Source organism: Tachypleus tridentatus, chromosome 10 (genome assembly GCF_004210375.1).
Source record: "Tachypleus tridentatus isolate NWPU-2018 chromosome 10, ASM421037v1, whole genome shotgun sequence".
Classification (NCBI taxonomy): Eukaryota; Metazoa; Arthropoda; class Merostomata; order Xiphosura; family Limulidae; genus Tachypleus; species Tachypleus tridentatus.
In genome coordinates this window covers 154,240,236-154,256,072 of record NC_134834.1, presented here as the reverse complement: position 1 = coordinate 154,256,072, position 15,837 = coordinate 154,240,236, and the positions used below count along the sequence as shown (strand labels likewise).

General features: G+C 33.0%; 1 protein-coding gene across 10 annotated transcripts in view; it reads right to left on the bottom strand.

Moving 5' to 3' along the window:
- The window catches only part of LOC143230676 (uncharacterized), an 88,741-nt gene that overhangs the window by 54,738 nt on the left and 18,166 nt on the right, over nt 1-15,837 (bottom strand). For 9 of the 10 annotated variants that reach the window (XR_013016592.1, XR_013016591.1, XM_076464630.1 and 6 more), the window contains 4 exons: nt 14,238-14,413; nt 10,826-10,961; nt 6,869-6,930; nt 5,063-5,894 (listed from right to left, as the gene is read on the bottom strand). Coding sequence is in view for 8 of the 10 variants with exons in the window: in XM_076464630.1 (XP_076320745.1) it covers nt 5,063-5,894; nt 6,869-6,930; nt 10,826-10,961; nt 14,238-14,413 (1,206 nt within the window). In the remaining 2 variants the exon portion in view is untranslated. The remainder of the gene's footprint in view (nt 1-5,062; nt 5,895-6,868; nt 6,931-10,825; nt 10,962-14,237; nt 14,414-15,837) is intronic. The other variant, XM_076464633.1, reaches the window with a different exon arrangement.

Below are 15,837 nucleotides of genomic sequence, written 5' to 3'. Positions count from 1 at the left end.
TATTGGCAATGCTCTGAACATCAGCAACGTCATGGCCATTACAGAACAAGATTGGGGGGGGGGGGAGCAGAAATATACTGGCCACTAACCTTTTGAATCTTGTCCCATCTGACTTTGGAACTGGTGGTAGAAGAGATACTAGAGGAGTGTTTAATCAAAGATTCCTTCTGGCTTTGCTGTCTGCCCTGCCTAGCATGTGCACAGGCCTGCTGAAGTACAATGCAGTTTAAAAATCTGCTTTGCTTGTAATGGGAAGACAGAATTCCACCAAGAAAGAGGATACTGTGGGAAGCATGTCGAGGCTTTAGGAATACACTGAGCATCTGCCTGGACAATACAGTCATCTATCAATGGCTTATACACGATGGCAGGATCAAGTTCTGAGAGAGCGGTGAAAGAAGGCCAATTGGCCTGATTCAATTTCCATCAAGGCATGCTGGTTGGATGGCATCAACCAGGGCTAGTGTCTCTCCAAATGATAGGAAAATGATCACTACCACATGGATTACTGTCGAAAGTAAGAACAGTAAGTGAAAAGTGTAGGGGGAACAGAAAGAAAGATCTATAGTAGTAAAAGACTTACTAAGTGCATGAAAACAAGTATAATTGGGTGGGTGAGTGGTTTTGGCATTTTATGGGACAAAGCAACTCCCCCAGTGGTAACAAGAGAGATGGTAACTGATCAGTGAGGGCATCACGGCCTGACTGATTATAGATCTCTTCAGAAGGCAGGTAGAGAGAACAAACAGTGATGGTACGACCCAAGTAAACATGGATGGCTACAGCCTCTAAGGTTGTATCAAGTGACTTTACTGACTTTGGGGAGTCAGCAAGTCCCACTAATCCCCTCTGAATGAAAAATGGAGACAGCTGCTAAAAGGATTTCTCAGATAAGGAATGGAGAATCAGAAATCGAGGTGTAGAATCTGGCTGTAATAGACTGTACAACAGAGTCATCCATGCATGGTCGTTTTCCAGTATTCTGTTTTTTTTTTCAATTCTTTCATTTTTATTTATTTTCTTAGAAAGAGGGGTATCCATAATAAAGAAACTATATTTCAGTGCCCACTGACCCCACCAACCATGGAGCCCTACGAAGGGACAAATTAGTGTCAAACAAGGCCACTGCAGCAACACCGGGGTTTCGTAAGCACTATACCCAAACAACAGCATCAGATACAATGTGTACAACACCTGTCGAGAACATCCAACACTGGTACTTGGTTGACCCTAGCCCAAGTGGATCAGCAGACTGACCCTAAGGGGGCCACCCCAAGGCCACCCAAGTACAAGAATTCAAAGCCAAAGTGGTGTGTTAGCATTGGAGCCCTCAACCACCAGGATCCTCTCCTTCCCCTTTCATGGGTCGCCATGCACAACAAACACGTGGGTGGATGTTTAGATCCCAGAAAATGTAAGCTAAAAGAACAGAACCTTCTCTGGGAGGTCCCCTCACCACATACAGAAATCCACATCAATGGGACCATCAATGGTAAACATATCATTTGCATTGATAAAAGTGCAGAGTGGACAACCAACAAGATGAAGCAAGAAAATCAGTCACTCTGCGAGAAACTTCTGAACCACTTTGCAAGAGACTGAACAAAAGCCATAGGTAAAAATGAAGACATGGTGAAACACGTATGCCTGAAGCTGAAATAAAAAGGACTTGCAATATGAAAGAAGTTCCTGAGATTTCATGAAGCAAAAGAGTGAATAAAAAACAATTTAACAGACCAAAGAAGAACAATGAAAGAAACTATGCAAAGGATGTTTCAAATAAGAGATTGAACTTTAAGAATTGGAAGAGGAGAGAATAGATATACAGAGAGATTATGTCAATCTTGATTCATATTACCCACTACCAAAGCTACAGAGAATGGGGCTAGAAACCAAAAAAGTAGTACCTTGGTGATAAAGGGAGTCACAAAGGTTTGGATGAGAAGGCTACTAAGATAAGAAAAAAATCTACTGAAAGACGAGAATGTAAAAAATGTTCCATCACCATGTTCAAAGATCCTAGGTCATAATAGACTGACAACCAAATGTGATGGTTATAAAACCAAAAGAGAATGTCTAGAACAAGGAAACAGAGGTCCTGATGGAAAGAGTGTCATTGGCGTAAGAAACAACAATTGAGTTGTCTGAATGGATCATGACAAGATGAACAGACTGATGAGGTAAGAGTATCAACATCTTAGAGATGCAGGTTTGTAGAGAATTATACTTTGAAAATGAATATTCAAAAAATGGTACATGTGTCCAGACTCCCACCCGATCCAGACAAAGAACCATCATTGAACAGATGCAAGTTTAGAAAAGATGGATGCCCATATCACATTGGATTAAATGAGCCACAACATCAGTAAAAGCTGAAGAGAAGAAAGAAGAGACATAACAGAATTCAATGAATCTCCATTGATCATCCAGGATTCAGTGAAAGGGATGAATATGGGTGCAACCAAAAGGAACAAGGGACTTGAGAAAAGAAAGAGTCCCCCAAATGGGCAGAACATTTTAAAAGGAAAGGAAATGAGACAAAAGAGCTTGGTAGCCAGATGTTACACATTCTAAAGTGGTAGAGAAGAAGGTTAATCCCACCTTGCACTCAAAACTGAGAAAGATTCTCACATGAGATAGATACTGAGTGGGAGTCAATACTGATTTGAAGGACTTGACCAACAGAACCAAACAGTGCTACTCTAGAAGGAAAGGGGAGGTTGCAATAGTGATTACTCATTGAATAGACTGATGTGAATCCATAGAGTAATGACCTGTAAGCCTAAGGAATATATCCCTCCTTACAAAAACCCTCAAGAATAATTGAAAACATATGGGGCTGTAGTCAACCCAAAGGGAAGAGCTTTAAACTGAAATATTTGTGTTTTACATGATCCAAAGGAAGTAATGGACAGATAAAAGCATCCAAGACAGTCTTTCTCATCTAAATCCTGAAAAAATTACACCTCCATCTCGAACAAAGAGTGACCAATAATTGCTTTAAATGTAATAGATCTATGGCAGGTCACCAATCTATTGTCTTCTTGAAAATTACAAAAACAGCAGAACCTCAGAGTAGTGTTGAGGACCTGTTCCACAGCTTTGATAGTATGTAGAGAGGATATAGAATCCTCCAAGCACCATAAATGCTAAGGAGCTGAGACGAGGGGACAAAAAAATAGGCAAAGGTGAAAAAGGAGGTTGAGACTGGAAGGTCTGGAAAAGACCCTGTGAAAGCAAATATAGCTTCCAAAAGATGGAAGGGAGTTTGCAAGTGTATAATGTAGAAAAGTCAAGCTTCCATTGGACTGGAGCCAAGATCAGTGATGACCAATCCTCAGAGATTGGGGGATATTGAATGGTAGCAAGAAGACAACGAGCAAGATATGTTATGCTTGAAAATAAACCTGATGAAATAAACAAATGCAAAAAATCAAATAACCAGAGTATTCCTGAAGAGCTATCTCAGGTCAAGATTCCAAAGTATAAGGAACTCTTTCAAAAACCACTTCAGGTATGGAAGTCACTGAGATAAGACTAAAGGAGGTTAACTCCAAAAAGTAAGACATCTCAACTAAGTAATCTTAGAAACACATCATCAAGTCAACTGAGATAAAATGGAATAATAAATCAAAGTCACATTGGAGAACAAGTAGGTTTAAGTTTCTCCAGTAAAGCAGTAAAGTTGAAAGAGTTGTGATGTGGAGCTTCTGAAAGTTAGTGAAGTGTGGACATTTTGCAAAGAAGTTGAGCAAGCAAAAGATGAAGACAAGCAAACTTTAGAGAAGAAAGAAATATGAAATAAGAAAGACAAAATGCTAAGCTGGAAGAAGAGACTCAAATAAGCAAGATTTAAGGAAAAAATAAAGTTCTTGACCTTAAGCCATGGAAAAAGCATCTTAAGATTATGCTGGATCTGAAGGTCAATAAAAAGGTAAGATAAAAGGAATCAGCATGAACACAAATAACTGAGGAAAGAAGAAGAGAAAATATTTTCAAAAATGTTAGCCCAAAGAAAAGGGAACAAAGGAAGAACATCACATACATGTGTAACCAAATACAGCAAAATATAAAGGTGGGATTGCTTGATCATTGTCAAGAAAAGAGGAATCAGAAGTAAAAAGCAGGTGGTTAAAACAGTTGATCAGAATCAAATAAAGATGGGACAGGCTCAGCTCCAGCAAGAAAAGCAGGTGGTTCAAAATTCTGATTCTGAGATGAATAATGTAGAATAAAACCAACTACCTGATGCACAATGACAGTAATATCACTGAATGTCAGAGTACCTACAGTTACCATTACAATAATAAATGGCTCTTGTTAAGGAGCATCAGGACCTCAGAAGGTGTCAGAAACGTGGATATGTAAATTTCTAATTTAGATGATCTGCATAACTGTTCACCTGTTGTTTTTATGTTTGATTTTTATATCACATAGTTTATAGGAAATAATATGTTATACTTGAGTTTAAGAAAGAAAAAATAAGTCAAACAGTATTTAAATTCAAAGTTAAAGTGCAAAATGCAATGCAAGAATTCTACTTCCAAGAAAAAGCATCTTAGTATTGAGAAAAAAAAAAGAATTTGTTAGGATGTGATGCTCTCATGGGATTTATTGCACATGAGGGATGTTTTGCTTTCCTTCTGATGCAAACAACAGTCTAATTCTAACTACATCATATACTGGCATAGTATGTATTGATACTTGTAAAGGTGAGTATTTTATTCAAGACTTGGCAAACTCACAACACATTTTTAAAAGTGATGTAATGTAATAGCTGTTAGTTCTGTAGAGAGATGACTAGCATTTCTGAAACAGGATCTGGGAATGAAAACCATAAGCAAGTTCAAACTTTTGATCTGTTGAAGTGACAGCAAAGGTGAAACTCAATAATTTAATCTAACAGCTTAATATGCTCGACAAACACCTGAAACTTCTTGTTTCCTAAATATTTTGGAGAAGACAATGTCCCAGACAGGACTAGATACATTTGTAGTTTCCCAGTCTATGGGGAAAATACAGTTCTCTATCTACTCAGATGAAACCCTAAGACTTAACTTACCTACACAATATGCTCCATACCAACCTCCTGTGGGTGGTGCTGGAAATGGTGCTGGGCTTGATCCTGGCAAAAGAGGTGGGGGTACACTAGAACCCATTCCTGGAAGTCTTGGTTGAACTCCAAAGCATAGTGGTGGTGGAGGAGGGATTCCAGAGACTGATGGTGGTGGTGGAGGAGGAAGAGGGATTCCAGAGACTGGTGGTGGTGGTGGTGGAGGAGGGATTCCAGAGACTGGTGGTGGTGGTGGTGGAGGAGGAGGGATTCCAGAGACTGGTGGTGGTGGTGGTGGAGGAGGAGGGATTCCAGAGACTGGTGGTGGTGGTGGTGGAGGAGGGATTCCAGAGACTGGTGGTGGTGGTGGAGGAGGAGGAGGGATTCCAGAGACTGGTGGTGGTGAAGAAATTTCAGGTGAAGAACTAGTGATTTTACTGGAAGATGAGATAGTAGTAGCAACAATTGTAGGTAAGGAAATTCCAACAGAAATTGGCTCAAAGTCTGTCTGAACTTCAACAGAAATATCTTCCATTAATCTTTCAGTTTGTGTTTCAGTTGTAACTAATTCTGATTTTTCAGCATTTGTCTGTATTGATACTGATTCAAGAATACGTGTCTGCTTTTCTGTCTGAGTGGAAAAAGTATTCAGTGATGGCATATCAGTCTGAACTAATGAAGATGTAAAAGTTAATCCTTCTCCATTGAGATCTCTTGCTTGGCAGGTCAGCTCTTGAATGCCAACAAGAGTCTGATATTTCTCCACTTCTTGTTGAAGTTTTGCCATTTTGAACTCATAGTCAATAACTATGTTTTCTTGCAATCCACAATTTTCTTCTTTCTGATAACAAATAACCAATTTTATCAAGCATAACAGTAAGAGTTTACAAATATAATTTTGACAACCAGAAAGTAAGAGGGTATGTATTATTCATTACTAATGAAAGTGTAATATTACAGCACCATAAAACTGAAAAAAGCTATCATGCACATACTATTATTTGTATTCAGTACGAGGCTTATGTAAATGTACTTATACACAGTTAAGAGGCCACACATTTGAAAATTACATGATCAGTTTTAATATAATTTGGTACATATCTTTAGAATATACAAGGTCAATTATCATAACATTTAATAGATAGTTAGATGACATGTTTAGAAACCACATAACCAATTTCTGAAATATAATTGGTACATGGTTATATGACATGTTTGAAAACTACAAGATCAATTTTAAAATATTTGGTAGATGGTGAGAATGAAATATGTTTAAAAACTATAAGATTAGTTTTAATAATATTTGATTCACAGTTAGAAGCCATATGTTCAGAAATTAAAGAAACAGCTTTAATAATATTTGTTATATGGCTAGAGCCACATTTCTGGAAATAACAGAACTAGTTTTTAATAATAATTGGCACAAGGTTAAAAGTCAGATGTTTAGAAACTATAAGGATAGTTTTAATGTGTTATATGGTTAAAGCACACACTTAATAACTTTAGGTATATTGATATATATTGGAACTTTTAGAAGTAATGGTTGAAGAGCACTAAATATCTGAAGTACATATAAATTGCTAGCATACAACACAAAGAACACTAAGTAGTTCTTATTTCTTAAACAAGACTTTGTGATGCACTCTACAAAGAGTACAAAAGTGCTATACTTCTTGAAATTATTTGCAAGGCACCACCTACCCTAGTAAAGAAATGTAAAAATTGTTTCTTTTTCTGGAATCACTTTAAATTTCCACTTAATACATTACGTTCTTTCATCAGTTGAATAATAATATAATTTTCTTAAAACCTTACCTGTAACTTTGGCAATTCATCTTTATTTCCTGACTTTAAACCCATGCTTATATGTTGAAAATCTGCAAAAAGATTACTACCATACTTTAATTTACATTTTTCTTTAATGCAAACAATAAAAAATATACATTTATGAGCTGATCCTTACTTGTTTTAGTTGTCACTTTAATAGAAGTTTTCACTTTTTTCTTAATAGTACTTATATTTATATGCAATGAATCTAAAAACACACTCAGAATTTTATTTCCACATTCACTATTCATTAAGCAAGCTTTCAATTCCTCAGCTGGAAGAGGAGATTTTAAAGCTTACTCAATAAATACCAAGGTAAAATTATTTTCTTTTATCACTAGTTCATCCATGTTATGAATTACAAACTTAAAGCAGACTAGAAACAATGATAATACCGAACACAGAGGTAGAAACTATAATTTATTTACACACATTATAATTTAAACAGAATACACAATGCAATACTGAACACAGAAACAGATATGAGAACAAGTTATTTTTATGTGACATTGCTATGTGACAAATTTGTGTTGTTGTATTGTTTAAAACTGCAAAAAAGCACTGTGAAAGTTATTTAGATATACAAGAAATATAACAGAGAAGCATTAGCATAACTTTGACTTTTTTAAACATACTTTCCTATCTAATCTATTTATTCATCAAGTTGCTTGTGGTTTCATGTATTGACTGTTACAAGATTCCTAATAATATATGAATCACAAAAACAGTGTAAACAAAAATGCCATAAATATAATTAATTCATCTAATTATTAGAGGTCTGAGATTATTTTACACAGAAATAAATGATTTCACTATTTTTGATCTGTTATTGCACCGATTCTTGTAACAGGTAAAAAGTTACTGAATATAAAGCAATATGTACAATTCACCATTAGCAAACACTGTATATATATATATAAAACAAAAAACAAACCAATAATTTGAAAGTTAACTTGTTTCTGATCACTGTGTAAATCAATTTTGCTCCAAACCATGTTTTGTCATATTAAACTGAAAAACTTACCTTCATTTATCTCTTCTATGAAGGCATAACACAAGTATTTAAAAATAAATAACATATAATACACAATAACTGCAGAGTACAGTATAATGTAAAAATTATTTAGATTTTAATAACAAAGACGTATATTATAAACAATAATTGCAGGGTTTATATAGTGTATCAAAAACATTTAAATATCAATAATATGTAAGATATACATTATAACTTCAGACTACAGTACAGAGTGTAAAAGATACTTAAATATCAATAACACTATATTAATAGAATGACAATGATATTACATAATTAATATGCAGTATAAAATATTATCATCCTTAAAAACATCAAATAAATATTAACAATATAAGAAAACAAACATTTTATCCAAAACTTTATTGTTCTCTAGCCAATGAAATTCTAGATCATAAAACTTAGTTTAATTTTCTGGAGTTAAAAATCATAGCATTTAATACGGCCTTCAAAAGCAAAGGGGTGTCTGTACACTACAGTTTGTTGAATATTAAAAGTTCAATACTGAAACTCCCAAAGGTGGTTTTGGACAAATTTTTTCAGTACAAGTTTTTGTTTGTTAATTGATAAATATATATAAGTGAAATACAGTATTCCCAAATCTTCATAGCACTAGTACTAGGATCTGCCTACTAGTTGTGAATTCAATATATATATAGATAAAGCCACATTCTCAGTGTCATAAATTAAAGAATTGCCAATCTTTATGCTTCTGATATCATTTCTTTATGTTTAGCTTTCAACTGAGGTACAAACAATTCCACTTATGATTTAGTAGGAAAGGTTGAAGCATCACAATAGTTAACAGGAACACCTTGAAAGTAGCTACAAGCATGATATTGTATTCAGCTTCCTGCATAATATCTACCAAGGTAGTTCTAAATAAATCCTGAATACCTCTACATCATTTTTCATGTTTCTTGAGTTTGGCTGTTAAGCTTGTTATCCACTGACAGATTTTGGTAACCTTACCACTTCAAATCATTTTTCACAGACTGAACAATAAAATAGTGCAGGAAAAGCTTTATTTTTTAGCTGATAAAAATGTCCAAAGAATTTCAGTTTAAATTAAGAAAAACCAGATTAAGTAGTTTTATCAACAAAAATAAATTGGCTTGTGAGGGGTCTATTAAATCTTTGTGTTTTCTAGTTGTAAAGTTAGCTTTAGTTTTGTGATTCTAGAGCATAATGAACATCACAGCTTTGTAATAAACAAGATCCTGACACAAAAATGTTTTAATTATTTTTAGGATGGAAAATTGGTATGAACCACAAGTTATTTTCTAAAAACAAAAAATCACATCCCATTAATGTATGTGTGAGGAAAATGTTAAGTCTCAGAATGTATCAACTTAAACACTGAGATTTAGTCTTTGGGAAAGGGCTGGAGGGTAGTAATGCAGGTAAATGCAAGAGTTGAATATTAATTTTCAATACAATTAAGACATTATTAAATTCAATTATAAACTTTGAACCTTCTAATTTATAAAAAAAAGTCCAAAACAGTTTCCAGGTTTCAGGTCTCAATACATTTGACAGAAATTACAGACTGGAAAAGACTTAAAATATTGTATAATCTACTAATTGTATTCTGGTATCACCTGAGTTGATATCTCCCCTTTAACTATGACACCACCACCACCATTTTTAAATTCTTTTCTGCACATGTTACTGACTTACATTCAAATTTAATTAAACTACTTTACTATCAATGTATCCTAATGAAATTATTATTAACATATACATTATAATTCAAAGTTTTATATTTTCCTTCTTTTTGTTCCTTTACTTGAAAAAAAAAATTGAAAACAATAATGAAATAATTTACCTTAAGCATTTATCTTAAGCTTTTGATACTCATTTAGGAGATTCCAGAGATTATGCAAGTTAAAAGAGAAAACTGTAATATAATAAATAGCATTTTTATACTCAAAAAAACACCTTTTAGGTGAACTATTCAAAGCCTAAATTAAATAACAAATCTTTATTAGAAATATTACAAAAAATTTAACTATGTTATTTTTCTCAAAGTTCTTGTCCAGTTTTAAACGTTATTCACACATTTTATTTTTAGAACATAATTAGAATTATGCAACATACAACACTTAAAATGTATATGATATCAGTAAAATTTTTTTAAAAAAAGCTAGCATGCTTTAAAGAAATTTGACAATACTGAAAGTTACAAAGTGAATACTTATTATGTTAGAGAATATGTTCAAATTATGATTTAAATATAAAATGTTCCTTAAAAATAGTGTTGCATCAAATGGTCCTACATCTAAAGCAAAAAATAAATCTGCAAAAATAGTTTCTCATAGTAACTCAAACATAAACAAAGTACTTTTAGGTTCCAAGTTTACATTTTTACTCATTTGTAACTTCTTCAAAACAGCTTGCTGAGTCACCAGTTGTCTGAATATGATTACAAGGAGAAAAAAATACTGTTAACCTTATATGCATGAATAGTGGTCAAAAAGTGCATGTTAGGAGTTTTACAGAGTATCTTCCAGCTTGGTATCATCTATCTTATGTCAGTTATCAACTATTCCTTTTATCCTAAGTTGCTGAATAACTAGCAAGTAAGAGTAAATTCCATATGCAAATACCATATGAAAACTGTGTAACATTCTTCACATAAACATCACCTTGCACTCACTTATCAATGCACAAACATATCATGAATGCAACTACTTTTGTAATAAATCTGATTTTCTATGCACACCAGACTTGTATATTGTACTAAAAATTTGACACATTACATATAGACATACACAGTAAAAAATAAAATTGGGCAATATGACATTTCTATAACTTCCTTCTGTTTTATTTTCCTATAAACATAGTTTTTCTAGTGTAAATTAATTTTTTATATTTAATAATAGAAGTTCTGGTTAAACATATAATCTTACCAATGGATGATATCTTTGGTCTTTGTTCTGTAGTTTCTGCAGGAAGAGGTGGCCACAAATTGGACGAGAGCCGTCCTGGAGAAGGAGAATTAGCTGTCTGGGCCTCAAGGTACGTCCAATAATACATTAAATCAGGCTACATCCAGGAGAGAGGAAACATCCACCATATTAAAAAAAATATGAATAATTACCAAACATCCTAAACTATTCTACACCAGTAGTTCATATCCACACTCAGCAAGTACACAAAATATCAAACATTCTAAACTACTCTACACTAGTAGTTCATAGCCACACTCAGAAAGTACACAAAATATCAAACATTCTAAACTACTCTACACCAGTAGTTCACATCCACACTCAGCAAGTACACAAAATATCAAACATTCTAAACTACTCTACACCAGTAGTTCATAGCCACACTCAGAAAGTACACAAAATATCAAACATTCTAAACTACTCTACACCAGTAGTTCACATCCATACTCAGCAAGTACACAAAATATCAAACATTCTAAACTACTCTACACCAGTAGTTCACATCCACACTCAGCAAGTACACAAAATATCAAACATTCTAAACTACTCTACACCAGTAGTTCACATCCACACTCAGCAAGTACACAAAATATCAAACATTATAAACTACTCTACACCAGTAGTTTATACTCAATCTCAAAAAGTACACAAAATATCAACATATAAGCTAATATCCATCTGCAAAGATACCTAAGAATGTTTAAAGATAGGTTAGAGTAAAGTTTTCTTAACCTGGAGAAGCTAGACTAACAATAGTTCAATAGTTACATATGCACTTGGGTTAAAACCAAATACAAATGACATTAGTTAATAAAATAACTAGTTAATTAGCATAAAAAAATCAACCCAAATATCTAAAAATGCAATTCTGGAGTTGCACAATGTACACATAAATGCCCACTAGTGTTCAAATGATTTATATTAATATCTATTTTAGGATGTAATTGGAAAAGAGTTGTTTGTTTTGATATATTACAATATGAAGTTGAATAAGGCTAAGAAGTGTGGACCCCACAACAAGTACTCATTACTTATTTAGCCACATCGTAATCTTGCAAATATGATGAGATTAATTTTTCAAAATGTAACCTATATTTTTACATGGATGAATAAAATGGTTTTTGGGGGTAAGAGCTGTATATTAACATTATCCTTGGGCTTTTACAAAGAAAGAAACATCTTATAATAAGAATTGCATTTAAAACATTTTTAATGTGGTTTATTTTAATCAACAGAAACATATATTAAAACATTGTAATATTTCATCTTTGGTTTATATTAATCTCTTAATAAAACCATTCACCCTGTGGTTTTATTACATACTATTCATGATACAGACAGATCAGTTGTAGTTATATCACAACACATACTCTGATTATGTACAGTAAAGGAATGAAAAACGTTTTTTGTACAACATTGCTGTTAGATATACATGAATGTTTTTAAGTATATCACAAATGTTAAAATTGGTTATTTTTAGAAGCAATAGTTTATTGTACATTTGTTTATGTAACTGAGTACAAATCATTCTTTGTGTAATTCCACAGTTGTGAATTGGTACTTGTTCTATTATTGGATCATTCTACTAGAAACTTCTAAGTTTTTCTTGATGTTTGAACTGAGTATTATTGCATCATATTATTGTGTAGAATGTTCTTGACCTCTGCAAGTCTATAAATATCCATATAACATGTAATTCAAGCAAGATAAAGATAGACTGTCAGCTAGTTAGATGGATAGTATACAGTACTTTTTTAAGAGAGAAATTATCACAGACAATATTGTAACAACAGAGTAGAAAAAAATAATTTGTCTCGTCAATTGCATTCTAAAGTAACTGAACAAATTTGTATGTATCAGGTCATCCCACAAGTAATATCCAAAAATTTAATACAGAAAGTGCATGATCATTTCTATCTTTGTAAAAGGCTTTAATGATTAAAATATGTAGTAGGATGTGTATAAAAATGTTCAGACAAATAAAAAATTCTAGCCCTACTCCACTTCTTCAGATCATTAATCAAATAAACCCTTATAAAAATGGATGTGTCTGAGGAGCACATTAGGCATGTAATGCTTTATGAGTTTAAAAAAGGTAATAGTGTAGCAGAAACTACATGAAACATTCAAGGTGTTTATGGTGCGAAGTCTCTCAATGAAAAACCATTTCAAAGGTGGTTTCAGAAGTTCAGATCAGGTGATTACAACTTAAGTGATGCACCACATTCAGATGTCCTGTTGAGTATAATGATGACTTGCTGCTGGCTAAACTTGATAAAAATTGTATTGTAACATTTGAAGAACTAGCATAGAAGCTTAATTCAACCAATTCAACAGTTCACCGTTATCTGCAACAGCTTCAGAAGGTGGCAAAACTTCAAAAATAGGTCCCCTTGACTTGACAGAAGTCAAACTCAGAGCAAGAATAGACATTTGCACTTCTCTGCACTCTTGTGAATGTAACTCACCTTTTTTGGACAGGTTAGTGACTGGAGATGAAATATGGATATGCTATAAAAATGTTAAGAGCCGCAGACAATGGCTCAGTGCAGGTAAACTGGCTAAAGCACAGCCAAAATGGACCTCCACCCAAGGGTTATTGTTGGTGTGATCCAATTTGAGTTGCTGCTACTCAATGTAATGATTACATCAGACTTCTATTGTCAACAGTCATTTTTAGAGTGCTTGAATGTTGCACTGAAAGAGAAGAGACCTGCTTTGATTAATCATAAGTGTTGTGTTACACCAGGATAATGCACGGCCCCATACAGCAAGGATCACATCTGCAAAGATGAAGAGCTAGACTGAGAAAAACTTCCACATCCTCCTTATTCTCCAGACCTTGCCCCATCTGATTATCATCTATTCCGAAGTTTGCAGAACTATCTCAATGGAAAAGAGCTTAGAACACATGAAGATGTAAAAACTACCCTCTCTACATTTTTTTCCTCCAAACTTCAAGTACTTTATAGAAGTGGCATTCAGAAGCTTGTGAATCGTTGACAGGAAGTTATTAAAAATAATGGAACACACATTACTGATTAACTAACATTAAAAGCATTTGAAATTCTTTTTCTTTTTTCTGAACCTAAAATTGGACATTACTTAAGGAATGACCAGATAAATTTGACAAAAAGAGAGTTATTTAAAGCACTGGATACGACTTGGTTAATAAATTGTGTAACGAATACTTGTATCTATATGTTTGACTTGTTTTAATGTATTATTTTAAAACAGGTAGACTATGATGTTTGTTTATTGCTGAAATTTATCACCAACAAATCACAGGTACCTAATATAAAGAATTCTGAGCGTGTGTGTGTGTGTGTACATACCTGACAATTGCCTTAAAGTAAATCTATAATCAACTCACTCTAAAAAGGACTTCTAAAGGAACATTTTCATCTTCAATCTGACACAACACTCCAGCAGCTAACAAATGAGTACAAAACTGTGCTCCAAGGATTTTAAGGTCTTGTTTGTTCAGCTTACTATGAAGGTAATGACCATCAGGAAAAGCAGAACAAAACCAGTTGATCAGCATTTGACCTAAATGGAGTAAGTCAAGAAAATGAATAAAATTTAACTAATCACCATTTTATTTCAACACTTGAGTGCCTAACTATAATCACAGAAATATGTTCTACATCTAAGAGGACTGTCTGAAAATATCATTGTCCACTTCTAGAAAAACAATGTATAAAATTATAATACATTTTCAGGAAGATAATTCATAAATCAACCAAAACAAAGATAAATATTCAAGAGATATGATGAACCAAAAACACTTTTATACACATTTCAACTGAATAACATTCACTTTATATTTAAAAGTTCTTGCATGTTAAGAGCACAAAAGAAAAAAATACTTTTAAAACTGATGAAAAATTCTCACTAAATACACACTACAGAGAAGATAAACAATCAAAGGTTTCTCACTATATAACAATAATTAAGTTTTAACAAAAAAACACAGATCTCCTTCCTGGTGGTTTACATGCCTTAATATCTACAGTAAGGATATAATGCATTTTATGCTTTTCTCAGATGATGTTTAAATACTTTGACACTTACAATAAATATAACTCACACCCACCTTTCTCCTACATGAGGTTTAAATGTCCTGACCCCTACCTTAAATGTAGAACATATTCCCATGTTTCTTCTGCACGAAGTTTAAATTTATTGACACCTATAATAAGTATACAACATACTCCCATTTTTCTCCCTGATGAGGTTCAAATGTATTGATATCTTCAATAATTATATACACAATATAGTTCCATGTTTCTTCACAATGAGGTTCAACTGTACTGTAGAATATAACTTATTTATTTCATAAGAATAAAAGCACAGAACTAAAAATAAGGATTTATAATAATTTATCAAAATTTAGCATACAGCCATAGTTCCTAAAATAATAATGATAATACTAATTCAATAAGAACATGCCAGTTCTTACCTAATGTTACTCTTGAATGTTATTACGAAGTATCTCTTATCAATGTGAGCAGTTAGCTATATAAAGGTAAACATGGCAAATTTAAGGATGAAAGTTGTATCACAAGTTTATATTTTTACATCTGTATTGAAATTTTTATTTTTCATAGAATAAGTTATACTTACTTCTACAATTTAAATCTCTTGCACCAATGTCAGGTATTTGAAAACATTGTACCTTGTAAATGCCAGACAAATTTAGCAGTTCTAACAAGATATGATTTGAACAGTTTGTTTTTGCAAGATAACATCATGTTTTATCTACATTAATTGAATGCATTTAAGTATATAGATTCAGTGTTTAAAAGGTATGGATGCTAACAAGTTTATAGAAATGTTATAAGGTAAACTCATGAAACCAAACTTTCATTGTACATATGAAAACCAGAACATTTGAGTACTTATTGAAGCTACAAGTATAAAATTAATATAGATCTCATATAATTAACTATCATATGGATACTACTGCAGCT